A 14,019-nucleotide genomic window follows, 5' to 3' on the forward strand; every position below is an offset into this window, starting at 1 on the left:
CAGGCTGGGGAAGAACTTAATGGCCGTAATGGTCTCAAGCAGTAAAGACTCTTCTGCAAGAAAGCCCACAACTGCATTCTGTAGTAATCGACCCATGACCTTATTTACTGGACTGAGCAATTCAAAAGAACCTTAAAAATACTGTCTCGTCCAGCATAAGATGAAGCCGTTCTTTCTCGCCGCCTGAATAATACTGCGAGACCAAGCCCTGCGGCCCGCTGGCCTATGCACAGGTCAGCCTTACCCTGGATTTGGAAAAATGTCTGGTTTCCCAGATTGATCTCAGTGAAGTATCTGCACTTACTATAATATATATCCAGGTATTGCTTTAGGTTGCTGGGGCACTACATGGCCGGCAGCTCCCTGAGGGCCAGTAGTGGCGGGGGCTCCCCAGGGTCAGCCGGGCAGGGCCTGTCTCACCATCTTGGGCCTTAGGTGGTGGGCTGGGCCAGAATGTCAGTCTGCAGGTGGGCCAAGCTCAGCAGGGCCCATGGCCAGGCAGGGCAGGGCCGTGCCACAGCAGAGCAGTAGCCCAAGGAGGCGCCAAACCCTCAGCCAAAAAGCAGCTCCCAATGGCAGGGCTTGGCCTCACGACCACTCTGTCAGGGAGCCTTTCCCCATGCCTCAGCAGGACAGTGACACCCTCGGCTGCCCTGCCTCTGAGCTGGCCCTCAGCCCCCACAGCCAAAGCCCTGGCAGGGGAATGTGCTTGTCGCCCTTTGGGGTGGTAACGGCCATAGACTGGCCGTGCAGCCATGCACGGGGAAGGGCAGCTTCCCACAGCGTCTTGCACCGCAGACATACCATCCTGTGTTCATCAGCTAAAATCATATCTCATTTTAGGCAGTGAGTATACAGAGCACCTCTACAGTTTTTCCAGTCTGCTTCAATACCGCTGCAAATAACATCAACAGTGCTAAATTGTTTGGCAGCTGCTTGATAAATGCTTTCTCCCACTCTTTGCCTAGGCTGTGAGGCTAGCGAGCCATGAATCACTCTAAGAGTTCACCAGAGCTTTGCATAGCGTTAATTTCTCTTCGTATGAATCTATGTGTAATACAAACAAAACTAAAAGACATATATTAAACATTAAATAATGAAAATTATATTAATTACAAAGTTTCTATAGTTTAAAAAACTCATAGTCAAATCCTGATGAAGGTGTAGTAAAGCACATCTATAGAGGTGTTATCATTTATGAAGCCAATTAAATTATCAGTGTTTCTCTGCTTGATCTCTGGTATTTCATTGGAGAAAACTTTAATGTCTTTGAGTTGTTCATTCAGATACCCTGCTAATTACTTAACCATTAAGACAATATATTATCTCCCTACAGGCTTTACAAAAGTCAAACCTCATACAGTTCATATAATTAGTAACTCACAAAGTCACTTCTGTTAGATAACGTTAGGGAAAATAAGATGCCTCCCAGTGATTTTGAAGTTAGAAAAAAATATGCTGTGGTAACAAAGATAACAGAGAAACAAACTTTAGGATTTTTTTAATAGTCCCCATTAGAAGCTTTTCAGAGTTTCAGAGTTTTTCATAGTTTAAATTTTAGTTTACATTAAAATATGCACAAATAATTTGTGAAAATCATTGATGTAATAACTATTAACCGAGTGAAGAAAATGTTATGAGAAACACTTTGAAAAATACTGGCTTATCAACCCATAGAGAATGAAACTTTCTGCATACATAAAGACCTCAACAAACTTTTAACTTGTAATATATTTACGAAGGGTATGGTTTTGCATAGGAAAGATGGCTTTATTCCTTATCCAAATACAAAACCACAACTCATCTATAATTAAAAGTTTCTGAGTTTCTGATTTTCCCATCGGGCAGTTTGTGCACTAAGTAATTTTGTGTGTCTGAACCACCACAGGAGAACAAACAATAGAAATAATAGGAAACTAGGCAAAATCTGAGGAACTTGGCTAACATTAAGCATGTAAGTTAGCCTAGTGATTAATCTCTTTACAGAGTCATATCCTAATCCTTTTTTTAGATAGCATGTGACTTCAGGACTTTAAAGTTGAATGCAACATCTAGTGCTTGTGTATGTTTCGATACCACAACCTGCAGTCACATACGTGCAGTAATGCAATCTGCGATCTCATAGCAGAACATAGCACAAACCCAGGTTTACAAAACGTTATGCATAAATCAGAAATTACAATGGAATGCATATACCATTGGCTCCTCTGTGCAAATTTCCTGTAAATTTTAATTGGAATTGCTGTGAGCTACACTTGGCTTACAGTGGTCTTATACAGCTTTAAGCTACACGAAGGTACCTAAGGCCGAAGGAAGAGAGAGAGTCTTCTTTTCTTCAGAGAGGAGACATGTCTCTGAAATCATAGCAGTTGAGGCATTTCCTAAACAAGCTTTTAAAAACCTCGGTAGTAACTCTAGTTCTTGCAAATTTTCTGTGGAAAATGGTAAATTTAGCAATTGTTGCTGTTAATTGTGACACTGAAACACAATATTTTTTAGCAGAATCTAAGCTTAGATGTGTATAGCAGCTGAAGTCCTGTATTTCAGACTCATGCTGCATAGTCATTGATTTTGATAGAGTAACAGTTTATTTTCTTTAACCTTGAACGTTGGCAATCAGCACTGAGTAATCCAGAGAAGTGAGTTATCCTAAGCTTGTGATCATTTGGGGGTTTTCAGCTTGTGTTATTTTATATTGTTTATGAAGGGCTGGTTTTTATTTGAAAGTATCCAATAATTGTGGTTGTGTGATTCTACATTTGGATGAGGAGTGGGTTATCAATAGCTTTGTAAACTTATCCATAGAAGAGCTTCCCTGATATCTTCCTCTGGCTCAGAATTCATGGTACATACTTGCCTTAATGGATAAATGTATTTGGGTTTGCTTCAAAAGAATTAAAATGATCCACTTATTCACACACCCCCACACCCCCCCACTTTTCCATGAGCATATATGTGCTTTCTTTTAAGAGAGATACCATATCAAAACCATAATTGCTTTAAATCCATTACAGAATACATTTCAGAATAAAACATTTACTTTTTTAAATTGGAAATGAATCTTCGTCTTCAGTTTTATTTTGGAATAGTGAGCTGCTGGAAATTTAAACAAAATATTTCTCTTGAAAGAGAATGCTATGTTTCTTTTGATCCAAAGTGATTTGTCATTTGAGGGACAGAAGGGAAGAAGGAATGATTTCAGAACTGACAGACAAGATTTTCAGAAGCAATAAGGATTTTAAAGAGCACTCATTTTGCTTTGACTGAAACTGTAACCTGGAATTGCCAACTCTTTAATCACAAACTTCTTTATATCACACCATGTGTATGAAAGGTAGCTATTAAAAGCAAGAATTTAATCTTCATCCTTAGATAGGCCAGGGCAGGATTTAGGCATGCGAAAAGAAGAGAAGAAAGGAGTAGGCAAGCTTCCCCCTTCCCTGATTTTGCCTTAGCTCCTCTTCCCCTTCCTTCCAGCAAAGCTAAGAGGAGTCAGTGCCTACGGCATGTATCTACAATGCTGCCTTCTTACATGCACCAAACCTGCTGTCTCTCCAATCAGTCGAAAATTACCACTTGCTATAATCACAATTGTATCAGACCAGTAGCCTTCTTTCACGGGGAAAATCACTGCTGTTTCCACCCCTCTTATCTCTAACACCAGAAATACTCTTTTTTTTCTGCTGTCAGCGACAGCAGGGCAGGATTCCTCCCTAATGTCTATTCAGCAGTCAGAACAGCACACTGGGAGGAGAACTGCTGAAATTGTTGGGTCAAAATTAAGCTCTTAAAATTATATTTGAAAAATTGACTCTTGGATTCTGATAGGCAATCAACTATTATCTTTTTCAGTCCCATCATCTCATTCCTTTTGCCTCAGCTACTAATGAAACTGCTTTTACATCAAGCAAATCCTTTGGAATCAGAAGCAAAACTGATCTGTGTATATGTTATCTGTGAGTTAATACTTTTTAATAACTCAATGTGAACTGATAGCAAATCCATAAAATGCATACTTTTGTGTACTTTTTAAAGAACACCTAATTTTAATATTGTTATTTTGTCTTATTATGAGAGAAGGAAGTACTGCCTAATTTCTCTAGCGATTTAAAGAAAATAGTCTTGAATACGTCAAAATGAGAGAAAGCCACGTGGATTTTCAAAATGGTATTCATAGCAATGGTTTCCATCATACTACTGGAGGGGTCAGAAGGAATATGAGTCTGTACAGTGTATACATGTTCGAGTTGCTCTTTCATTTGTTTCAGTTCTGTTTTCAGATTGGGAAGCCAGAAGACAGTAAGTGCAATACATGCTGGCATGTGTAAAAGCGGCAGCTGGCAGGAGAAAGAAATAAATCTCTGTTTAAAGATATGTCATGAAGTCTGAGGATAGTTTTAAAATAGTATTTCAGAATGCAAGCCTGGCAGATTTAGTGTAAGATTTATTTTAACAAATTGTTTCTGCTTTAAAGGCCAGCGAAAAGGCATGTAAGATTGTGCTGTGGTTAAGAACAGCAGGGACCCCTGCCCCAAGTAACTTGGGGCATGGTGAGCCCTCATCATAACAATATGCCCCATCCCCAGCGCAGCTGCTATCCAGCTTGTTTCCTGACACAATTAAGATTAGCCTCAGGCTTGTGATAGTTTGTGCTAGAGGGTATCGGCATCTCCTTCCTACATCTCTGAAGGTGGTTATAGCAGCACCTCCCAGCCTCTCGGGCCAACAGGGTGCAGAGGACCCAGCTGTCAGAGCCTGGGCATTCTGTCAGAGGCTTCTCAGGGGACTGTAGGCAAATCAGACCCATCTAGAAATATATAGGAATGTCATCCTTGTCTCACCAAGGTGTTGTGAATGTAAACATGTTAAGTATTGCAAGTCTCCATTACTTAAAGCAGGAAACCTTTTAAATAGCTTTGGTGATAAGAAATTATCTCACTCTTTCATATTAACAGATGGAACCTACATAAAACATAGGTAATGTGTTTTTGTTTAGTGATATTAGTGAAGTTGTCTAGATAACAATTTCAAGCAGCAGTGAGGACTGTCTGTAAATTTGGAAGCTGTCTCTTTTAATGATTTCCCATTGTATACCAAGAACAGATATATAGATATAGATATATTTTAAGTCCATATACCAAAATAAAAGCTGTGAAGAATTGTAGGATCAAAATAGCATATATATCTAGGCTGGAAAGGAAAGAAGCTGCATTATACCTGCATGGAACAGATTTTACTTATGACCAAATCTTGCTTCTATTATTGAAACTTATTTTGTCGTTTTGCAGCTTGCAGGCCTGGATTCTATAAAGCATTTGCTGGAAATGTAAAGTGCTCCAAGTGCCCTCCACACAGTTTGACTTATGTAGAAGCAACTTCTGTCTGTCAGTGTGAGAAAGGTTACTTCAGAGCTGAGAAGGACCCACCGACTATGGCATGTACCCGTAAGTCTGATCAGTACCAGTGTCTGCAATTCTCTTCTTCTGTGCCTCATTTATTTATTTTTGTCTTTTAAAAAAGATGACATAAGTTTGTACATTTTGCGAAAAATCCCATTCAAGATAACCAAAAGAGATTTTTAAAATCAAAATTTAAACATCGTATTTCTTTTTAGTCTAAATATCTCTAAAAATACTGGCATGTTTCTTAATTTGGTGACTTTTTAACTTGTAAGTCTGAGAGATAATATAAAGTGTGTAATCATTGTCATATAGATAACAATGTTGAGTTTTAACTACCAGTATGTATTTTAAATACATGAAAATATGCCTGTACAAAAACTTTCAAAAAAATGGAGTCACTAAAGAAAAAAACTGCTATGACATACTCTGCTGTCTCTCCAGATTTAAATGAAAATTATAAGACAAATATCATCTCAAGACAATCCAATAGAAATTAACTCTCTAAAAAAGACAAGAAAATCATTTAAAAAAAGGAAAAATGATGGATCCAATCAGAAGGAGATATAATTAAACTCTCTTGCATATCATCTTCTTTTGACAGAGAGCTATTCCCTCCTATGCAACTGTGATAATGAAAATTCTTTAGATTTTTCGGTAATTTTAAAAATACAACATTTTGCAATTTTTGACTAATGTAAATTTGTCATTAAGACAAAACTGATGCCCAACAATCTAGGGGAAGAAAGTCTGACTGCCAAGAGATTTTTATTACTTTGATCAATGTTTTCATGTCTAGAAACAAAGCATAAATTTTCTTTTCACTTGATAAAATATTTCTCATAGATTTTTCATACATGGTTCATTACTCACTGTGATTCATTTATTGATCATTAAGCAACTATATCTGCTTAATCTCAAAAGTGGGAACAAACAGCAGCAGTTAAAAATCTGTGGGTGAAATACTATATTTACATATAAAGTCCTGTTATTTAATAAAGACAATTAAAATCTGTTTGCAAATTTTCTAAGATACCTAGTTTTCTGTGTAGCATTTCATTAGCTCTTTTGGTGAAGGATTTGATTTAAGTACGTTTTTTGCCACAGTTCTCTTGTTAAGAGAATTTGAAAAAAAATAATGTAAAATGCATGAAGTATTTTAACAGACAAGGTATACAAAAAGCTTAAGAGATAAAACCATGAAAACGAAGTACTGCTGCAGTAACCATCAGTGTATAGTCATAATTTTGGTATCTTTACACTGCGTAAGGCAGCACTATGAAAAAATGACTGAGCTGACAGTAGCAGAATTTAACTACTTCCTGTGCTCATGCTAGTCTCTCCTAATGGTACTGTACTGGGCAAATTTGGAATATATCAGGTAGTTTGGAGATGATTTAAAAAGTCGTGGGTACTCTGTAATCGTGAGATCGTTACATAGAGACCAAGACATTGTCCATCCACTAAATGGGAGTGATGGTTCACCAAAAATGGCATTCCTCAGGCCCAAGGCACTTAGCAGAAAGTTTTCAGATGGGAAGGATAAATCCCAGCCTCTAGCCGACTAAGGGACACAGGTGTCAGAAAGGCACCCTCATCCAACGCACACAATCTGCTGTCAGCTCACTCTGGAGCAGGGCACATAGACCTATCTTTTTGCACAAAATATGTGAGGGAATAAACAATGTTGTTCCAGACTTCCCACAGGAAAATGGTGATTACAAATAATTCCACTCAAATGAGTGCCCCAAGCGCAGCCTATTAAAAACGTACCCACAGAACTAACATATCCCAGGCACTCTTGACAGTTATATGCTTAGAAAGATGGTTTCACTCATGCATTATGCAGATGTGGTTCCATATTATTTATGTCATTGATTTTTCATCTCCAAAAGACAGTTCTTCTCTGAAAAAAATACTTATATATGGCTTTATGTTTCCATAATTATCTTTCAGGGCACAATTTTAAGCCCTTCTACTCATTAGTATTGATAAGATAGGGAGGAGCATGAGAGCCCAGTGGCATCGGGGAGCAGGTACCTACAACACCCCAGTGCTTTCCCAACAAAAGCAGGGTGCTGAGAGCTGCTTTGGCTGACAACTGTCAGGGAAGACTTGCTGCCAGACTTCTCCGTTCCTGCTAAGGATGTCAGCCAAAGCAACCGAGTGAGTGGAGACAGGGAAGAAATCACCCACAACAGAGGTACTGGTACCCCATCTCACCCCTACTTGGGAGAAATAAGAAATAATAAAGGAGACAGTGAACCGCATTGTAGTTTCTACCTTGCTCTTGGTTCAGTGCCAGCATGCATTGCCTCTCATTCAGCCTAGACTGCAAGGTATCAGTACTCCGTTGACTGTAACAGTAGATATATTCATCTTATACCTACAATGATGATTATTTCACTAATTGTCAGCTCTGCAAATGACACAGAGATTCTTGACAGGCAGGCTGCCTTCCTATCTTCTTGGAACGTCATCAGTAATGAAGAGTCTGCAGGCCAAATTATTCCCTAAGTGATATCTTTAGCCCCACTGCTTTCAAATTATGTTCTCACTTATTAAAATTATGTTTCTGTCATAAATACAACCTCACTGCCTTCGGTGGGTCTGTGCAGATGCGGCTAATTTAAATTTAATAAACACAGATACAGATATGAGACAGAGTAGAGTTTAGATTGTTCCTTCCAAACTGTCATGCTTTACTGCAATAAAAGGAGTTGAAAAGTTGGGGCGGGGGGAGGGGGAGCGTGGCGGGGAGAGCCAGTTTGACTAAACACAGAGAAAAGTCTGTGCAGTAAGAAAATGCCTTTTCTGCATAACCACTTTTGGGGCAGATTTGCATTTTTTATGTTAATTTGTAAATTTGTATCCTAATATGTGAGATGTGACATAAGAGATTAGAATGTTTTCTTGTGACTTTTTGAATGAGAGTTGTTCTTTAATCTAACACAGAATGAATAGTAGATTTCCTTTACAAATTTCTTCATATTCAAACATTTTAAACCAGCTGTATTCATACCTACTTTATTTGCTTCCCCAAGTCCTGCAAAGCAATGCCTAAGATAGGTAGACATTTTATTCTCTCTCTCTTGTCATTCCTGTATAGTGTCAGACAGTATTCCTCACTCCAGAATTTTTCCTCAGTAGTGGAAAACTTGCATACGCAGCATTATGGAAAATAAGGACCTTGATTTAAGAGACTATGAATTTAAGAGTTTAGCTTCAGGCATCCACTTTTTTCAAGATGAGCTTCAAATCTAATTTCATTAATTCTGTAAAAGTGCGTACTGTATGCTTTTGTACAGTTGTACAGTTCCCATTTTTGCTTCATGTAACTGTATTTTGTAAAAGAAGGGCCTGCACTTTGCAGAAAAGCATAATAGAATTCTAATTTTAATAAGAGGAAAGAAAATTACATTAGGATATATTGTTAATCTCTTTCTTCTAGCCTTTTTCCATTTGATTGGCACTTGTTATCAATCTCTTGCTGCTAGTCTTTCTCCTTATTGTATTTCTTTGCCATATGTGAGTACTCTATCAGTGATCTCTCTGCATACACAGTGAGCAACAAATAGCATCATATCTAATCCCCTGTCTGATTGCTCTGTGCATAAACTCTAACATTTCCCACTGTAATGTAATTGGATAAATTGATCCATCTTTTCAAGGTCAAAGGCAGGCAGGCTTATATTGGGTGTCTGAGTCTGAATGCGTCTCTTTTCATGGTATGCTTAAACAATTTTGAACCCAACAAACTTGTGCTTTGTTCGGTAACCTCTGCCACAAACTGTGTCCTCGATTTTTAAGAGTCAACACTGCAGCAAAATCAAGCAACGTGCTTGAAGCCTTCTACTCTACAGGCCTCTATTGTTGTTTTTATACATATACTTTTTTACGATTTATCATTGCACACAGACTTGGACTATTGGTTTGCAGTCATTGGCTTCCATTCTTCCTGCTTGCCCCACAGAAAAAAGAATAAGTGATTCTGAAAAAAAACCCTGTAAGACAGCATTCTACACCAAATGACAATACTTATTTATGCTATGTGTATGTATATAAAAAAGCTATTATGAACTCAAGAGGCATAGCCAGATGCTGATTCTGAGTATTCTCAGAAGACGATGGTTAATTTTTGCCCTTCCACTGTAAATTCAGTAGTCAAATAACATACATTTGGAAGAGTCCAGTAGTTGGTAAAGGACAGTTCTCACTTAAAAAATAACAGGCTTTTCCAGACAGTCGTCACTGTGTAGTGTTTAAAATACTGCGTGCCCTCACTAGACTTTCGCAGCTTTAGATTTGCTCCTCTCTCCTTCCATAAAGGGCAAAATGCACTTCACCTTCACAGAGGGAGAGGATACGCAAAGCAAGATGTGGTGCAAAGCACTGCATGAGGCATAAACTCAGCTCTGTTTCTGTCAGAGCGGGCCTGATTCTCCAGAAGATATCTCTGCATCTAATCCATAGAGACCATAGAAATAATTCTTATAATTTGTAAATGAAGCACAAGACATTGCTCACACTCAGGCTGTGTTTTATCTAAGAAGCAGAAGAGCTGCATTTTTTTTACTGCTCATCTGTCTGAACTCTTTTGCATAAAATCCAAAGTCATGAATTTTGCTGTGAGGAAATGATCCATAATTTTCACCAATATTCTTGTTTTCCTTAAAAATCAATATAAGGAAATCCCTGAGAGCTTTGTACACAGATGTCTGCAGAAGGGTTATTGCTGCCAAGTTTTTGCAATGTGTCAAATAATCTTTGTATAATTTATAAATGATAACAAAGCAATCAGGCCACATTCATAAAAGCCCAGTGACACATAATTTAGCTGAATCTGAGGATTAGAATTAATTGTCTCTCTTTGTTCCAAGTTCTAAATCTTAGTAAATGATTCACTGCATGTCATTACAGCTTAATATTTGCATGAAATCACAGTTTAACTGGCATAATTTAACAGCAATTAAAAAGCTATTTAATCGTCATGCAAATTGGCATGAGGGGCCTCGAGTATGAAGGGTGTCTGAGGTTTTTTTCAGTATTTGCAGGCGGACAGTCATATACTTTCAGACATCCCTAACATAATTGATAATGTTCTCCCTATTCATTGAAATGTGAATGTACAATAATTCATGTTTTCTCTTACAATTGAGGACTAAGTCCCAAATCATGAATATAACAACCTTCACTCTCTAGTACAAATAAAAAATAAACTTTAAAAAAGTATATTTTATGTACTGGTTTATGTATCGGTTCTTCTTCTAATGGCATCTACATATAGTATAACAAAAATCTCATAGAAAATTAAAACTGACAAAGCCAGACAAGACTCTCCTATTTCCAGGATTCATATTAATTCCTGTTTTGGCCTGACAAAATTGAAGTAACATTAAAAAATCTGAGCTATGGTGACCCATTGTCATAATATCTATAGTTTATGTAAGGTTAAATTTAAGCCAGTTTTAAAACATTGGCTCAAATCCTTTGAACAATTACACACATGCTTAGTTTTAAGAGCATGAGTATTGCCAATTATTTCAAGGAGATTATTCATCCGCTTAAAGTTATGCATATATGTAAGTGCGATTAAGGCTCATCCTCCATATTCCTAAAACTCCTCATTGGTTTTAACAGTGGGAATTTGTTAAGACCAGTCGTTATTTAATTCTCACAGCATGTTTTTAGAGGACACATTAATTATTCCTGATTTCTGCACGTAAATAATAAGAACTGAAGCCAAAGTAATATGTGCTATTTTTATCTTCCGCCGGTCTCAGGACTGTTTTCCAGAGTAGCTAGAACCATCAACCTCACAGTAATTTTAATGCAAAGTTTAGAGATTTGTAAATCTGAGACACTCTAAGGGGCTTTTGGACCACATCAGCATCTTCAAGGCTGTACTTTGTCTCTGTTTTCCACAACATTGGAAAATGATGTATCAATATAATTAGCTTTTGTTAACAAGCTGCATTTATAAATACTTACAGTATTTCAAATGCTTCAGTGTTAGATTTATCACAAGGTCACAGACAAAGACCGGGAAGGAAATACTCAAAATATTCTCTGTCACTGTAAAAATTGCAAATCACAAAAATAATTTTCATCTGACTGGTTCCAGAAATATTGATCTCCAGTACAAATGAGCCACATACTGTTCAGCTAAATGATTCCTTGATACACTGAAAAATAACTGTTCTTTACTGTCAGGGGCTTTTGGGCTGCTAACTATGAACTCTGCACAGATAGATATACAAATAAATACTCACACATTCAAAATATTTTGAACTTTCTTGTCCACTAAAAAAATGCAAAGCGATGTAACACCTCCAGATATTTTAATTATCAATCCAGCAGCTAAGTCATCATTTACTTTAGGGCAAAAAACATTTTAATGAAAACATAATCTCAGTTATTTAAAGTTTCAAATACATGCCAGAAAGAAAAAGGCAACTCAAATGTTCAACTAAAATTCACAGAAAACTTTAACATCTATTAGTTTGCATTATCCCTCCCACATACTCCATACAAACTTATCCCTCCTCTATACAAACTTTTTTCTCTTTGCCAGCATTCCAGCTTTTATACCCACTTTTATGCCACGTAAGTAAACAAATAACATTACTTAAAAATTATAAATGTTGGTGGATAGTGACTTTTTTTCTGCAACTGTTATTACCTCTTTCCTGCATTAATGTTAGTATTCATTCTTGCTACTATGTGTAGGTACAACTGTATAGACCTTTACTACAATATAGTTTATTAGTAAAATATAAGATATAGTCATGTTTTATGTTATAGTCCATTTTAGTATTCAGGGTTATCTTCAAGTATTAAGAACTTGAAAAAATGGATTTATTTCAGTTGTAGGTGCATATTTCAGAACCGCTCATGCGCTTGATTTTCTTAATCACTATATTTTGTTCAATCAAATAAATAGATAAAAGTTTGAAAATCCAATCGGCATATCAGTGGTGTAGTAATTGCAGATCTTAAGGAAAACAAGAAGTAATGGAATCGAATTATTAGAAAAAAGTAGTATATGTTTAATTATTTGGGGGGGGGCTGAGATTTGAGATCCTGATTCATATATGAAATGTTAGGAGGAGCTTTGATATTTTGTTTTCCTTCCTAATGCAAAGATCTGACCATACTTTGGCCACAAGGTCTTGCCCTCACCCTACCAGTTGTTGGAATTTGTTGAAATTTACGAGTGTTGATAAATATTTTTGTTTGTTTGTTTAGTTCTTCTCTCATTGTCTTACAGTTTTTATAAAGGAGTTTATGATATTTTAATTATCTGACTCTGTCAGATTTACTGTGCCACTCAATTTGTTGGGTGAAATACACTCTGTGTAACAATTAGCAGATGCCATTTGCACATGTTTCATATAGTCTTTCAGTCTGCTTGAGAGGCCCTGAAGTAATTAAAAGCTGACTTGAAGTTTGAATAGTATCTCAATCAGAACTTTATACTTAGGTCTTGCTGGCAGGTTGTATAAATCATGAAAAGCTGCAAAGCAAGCTGAAAGTTTTCAAAGTTCTGCTAACGATGGGCTAAGCAATCTATGTGCACTGTGACTTTTTGTTGAGAGCTGGGAATATAAAGCTTATTCAACTCATTCAGATGAAAAAAACCTAGAAATCGCTGGCTGAGTTTGCCACATTCATTTTACATATATCAAAACCTGGAGTATAGGGCCTTGTATTTTGCCAAATCTGTGTTTCTTACATAATTTTTATGGGCATATTTTGGGTCTCTATATAAATTGCTTTTGAAAACCATGTGTCCGTAAGTGTTTGGTTGAAATATTTTGAGTGGAAGAAGAAGAATATAATAAGAAATGGAGATAAGATTATTCAGACTTCCTTTAATAATTTCTGCCTTCCCGTCACCCCTTCACTAATTCCTATCTGAAAAATCATTAGGTGGTAAACTTCTTTCATCAGACAGTGTAAGCTGATATAGGAAGCTTCATATGATTTACATGTGATCCTACACAGTAAGCCAGCATAACAGCTTAAAATTTGTTGGGCATATCTTGACTGTTGGGGGATCCATGGGAAATGGGTCACTCGTGTTTCATCTGACAGTACACAGAGAGCTTTGCCACCTGCTTGCTATCTGAAACCTTTCCTATATTCTGCCTGCTGCTACTATCTTTGCATCCCTCCCCGCAGTCTTCAAGACTTTTTTTTCTCCTGCTTTGCAGCCATTCTTTTAGATCTTTAGCTTGCAAGGTTGATGTCTTCACTGTTGCACTGATGCTGATGAGGTGCCAGGTGGGAAAGAAAAAACTTGTACACTGTCTCTCGTGCCTAATAGTCTTGGCCTGTCGCCACCTAACTCTGTTAATGAACAGCAGCAAAGAAATCCCTGGGGATAAGCAGTGAAGGATAGAAAAAATATCTGGCACTGCAGAACTAATAGACACAATTTTACCTCTCGTAGTTATTCCAAAGCTGTTATTTATTTATTATTCAATTTAAGTCTTAGAAAACATCAAAGATTGTAAGTGTCAGAAAAGCCCACATTACTAGACATAAAATAAGGAAATACATTCTGTGGTTAAAGCTCTACCCCAGTATCCCACAAGATCAAGAGATATTTAGTGCA

General features: G+C 37.1%; 1 protein-coding gene across 6 annotated transcripts in view; it reads left to right on the plus strand.

Moving 5' to 3' along the window:
• EPHA6 (EPH receptor A6) overlaps positions 1-14,019 on the plus strand; it is a 512,920-nt gene that overhangs the window by 261,597 nt on the left and 237,304 nt on the right. For all 6 annotated transcript variants that reach the window (XR_012588748.1, XM_074597837.1, XM_074597854.1 and 3 more), the window contains one exon: positions 5,289-5,444. Coding sequence is in view for 5 of the 6 variants with exons in the window: in XM_074597837.1 (XP_074453938.1) it covers positions 5,289-5,444 (156 nt within the window). In the remaining variant the exon portion in view is untranslated. The remainder of the gene's footprint in view (positions 1-5,288; positions 5,445-14,019) is intronic.

Source organism: Larus michahellis, chromosome 1, assembly GCF_964199755.1.
Source record: "Larus michahellis chromosome 1, bLarMic1.1, whole genome shotgun sequence".
Lineage (NCBI taxonomy): Eukaryota > Metazoa > Chordata > Aves > Charadriiformes > Laridae > Larus > Larus michahellis.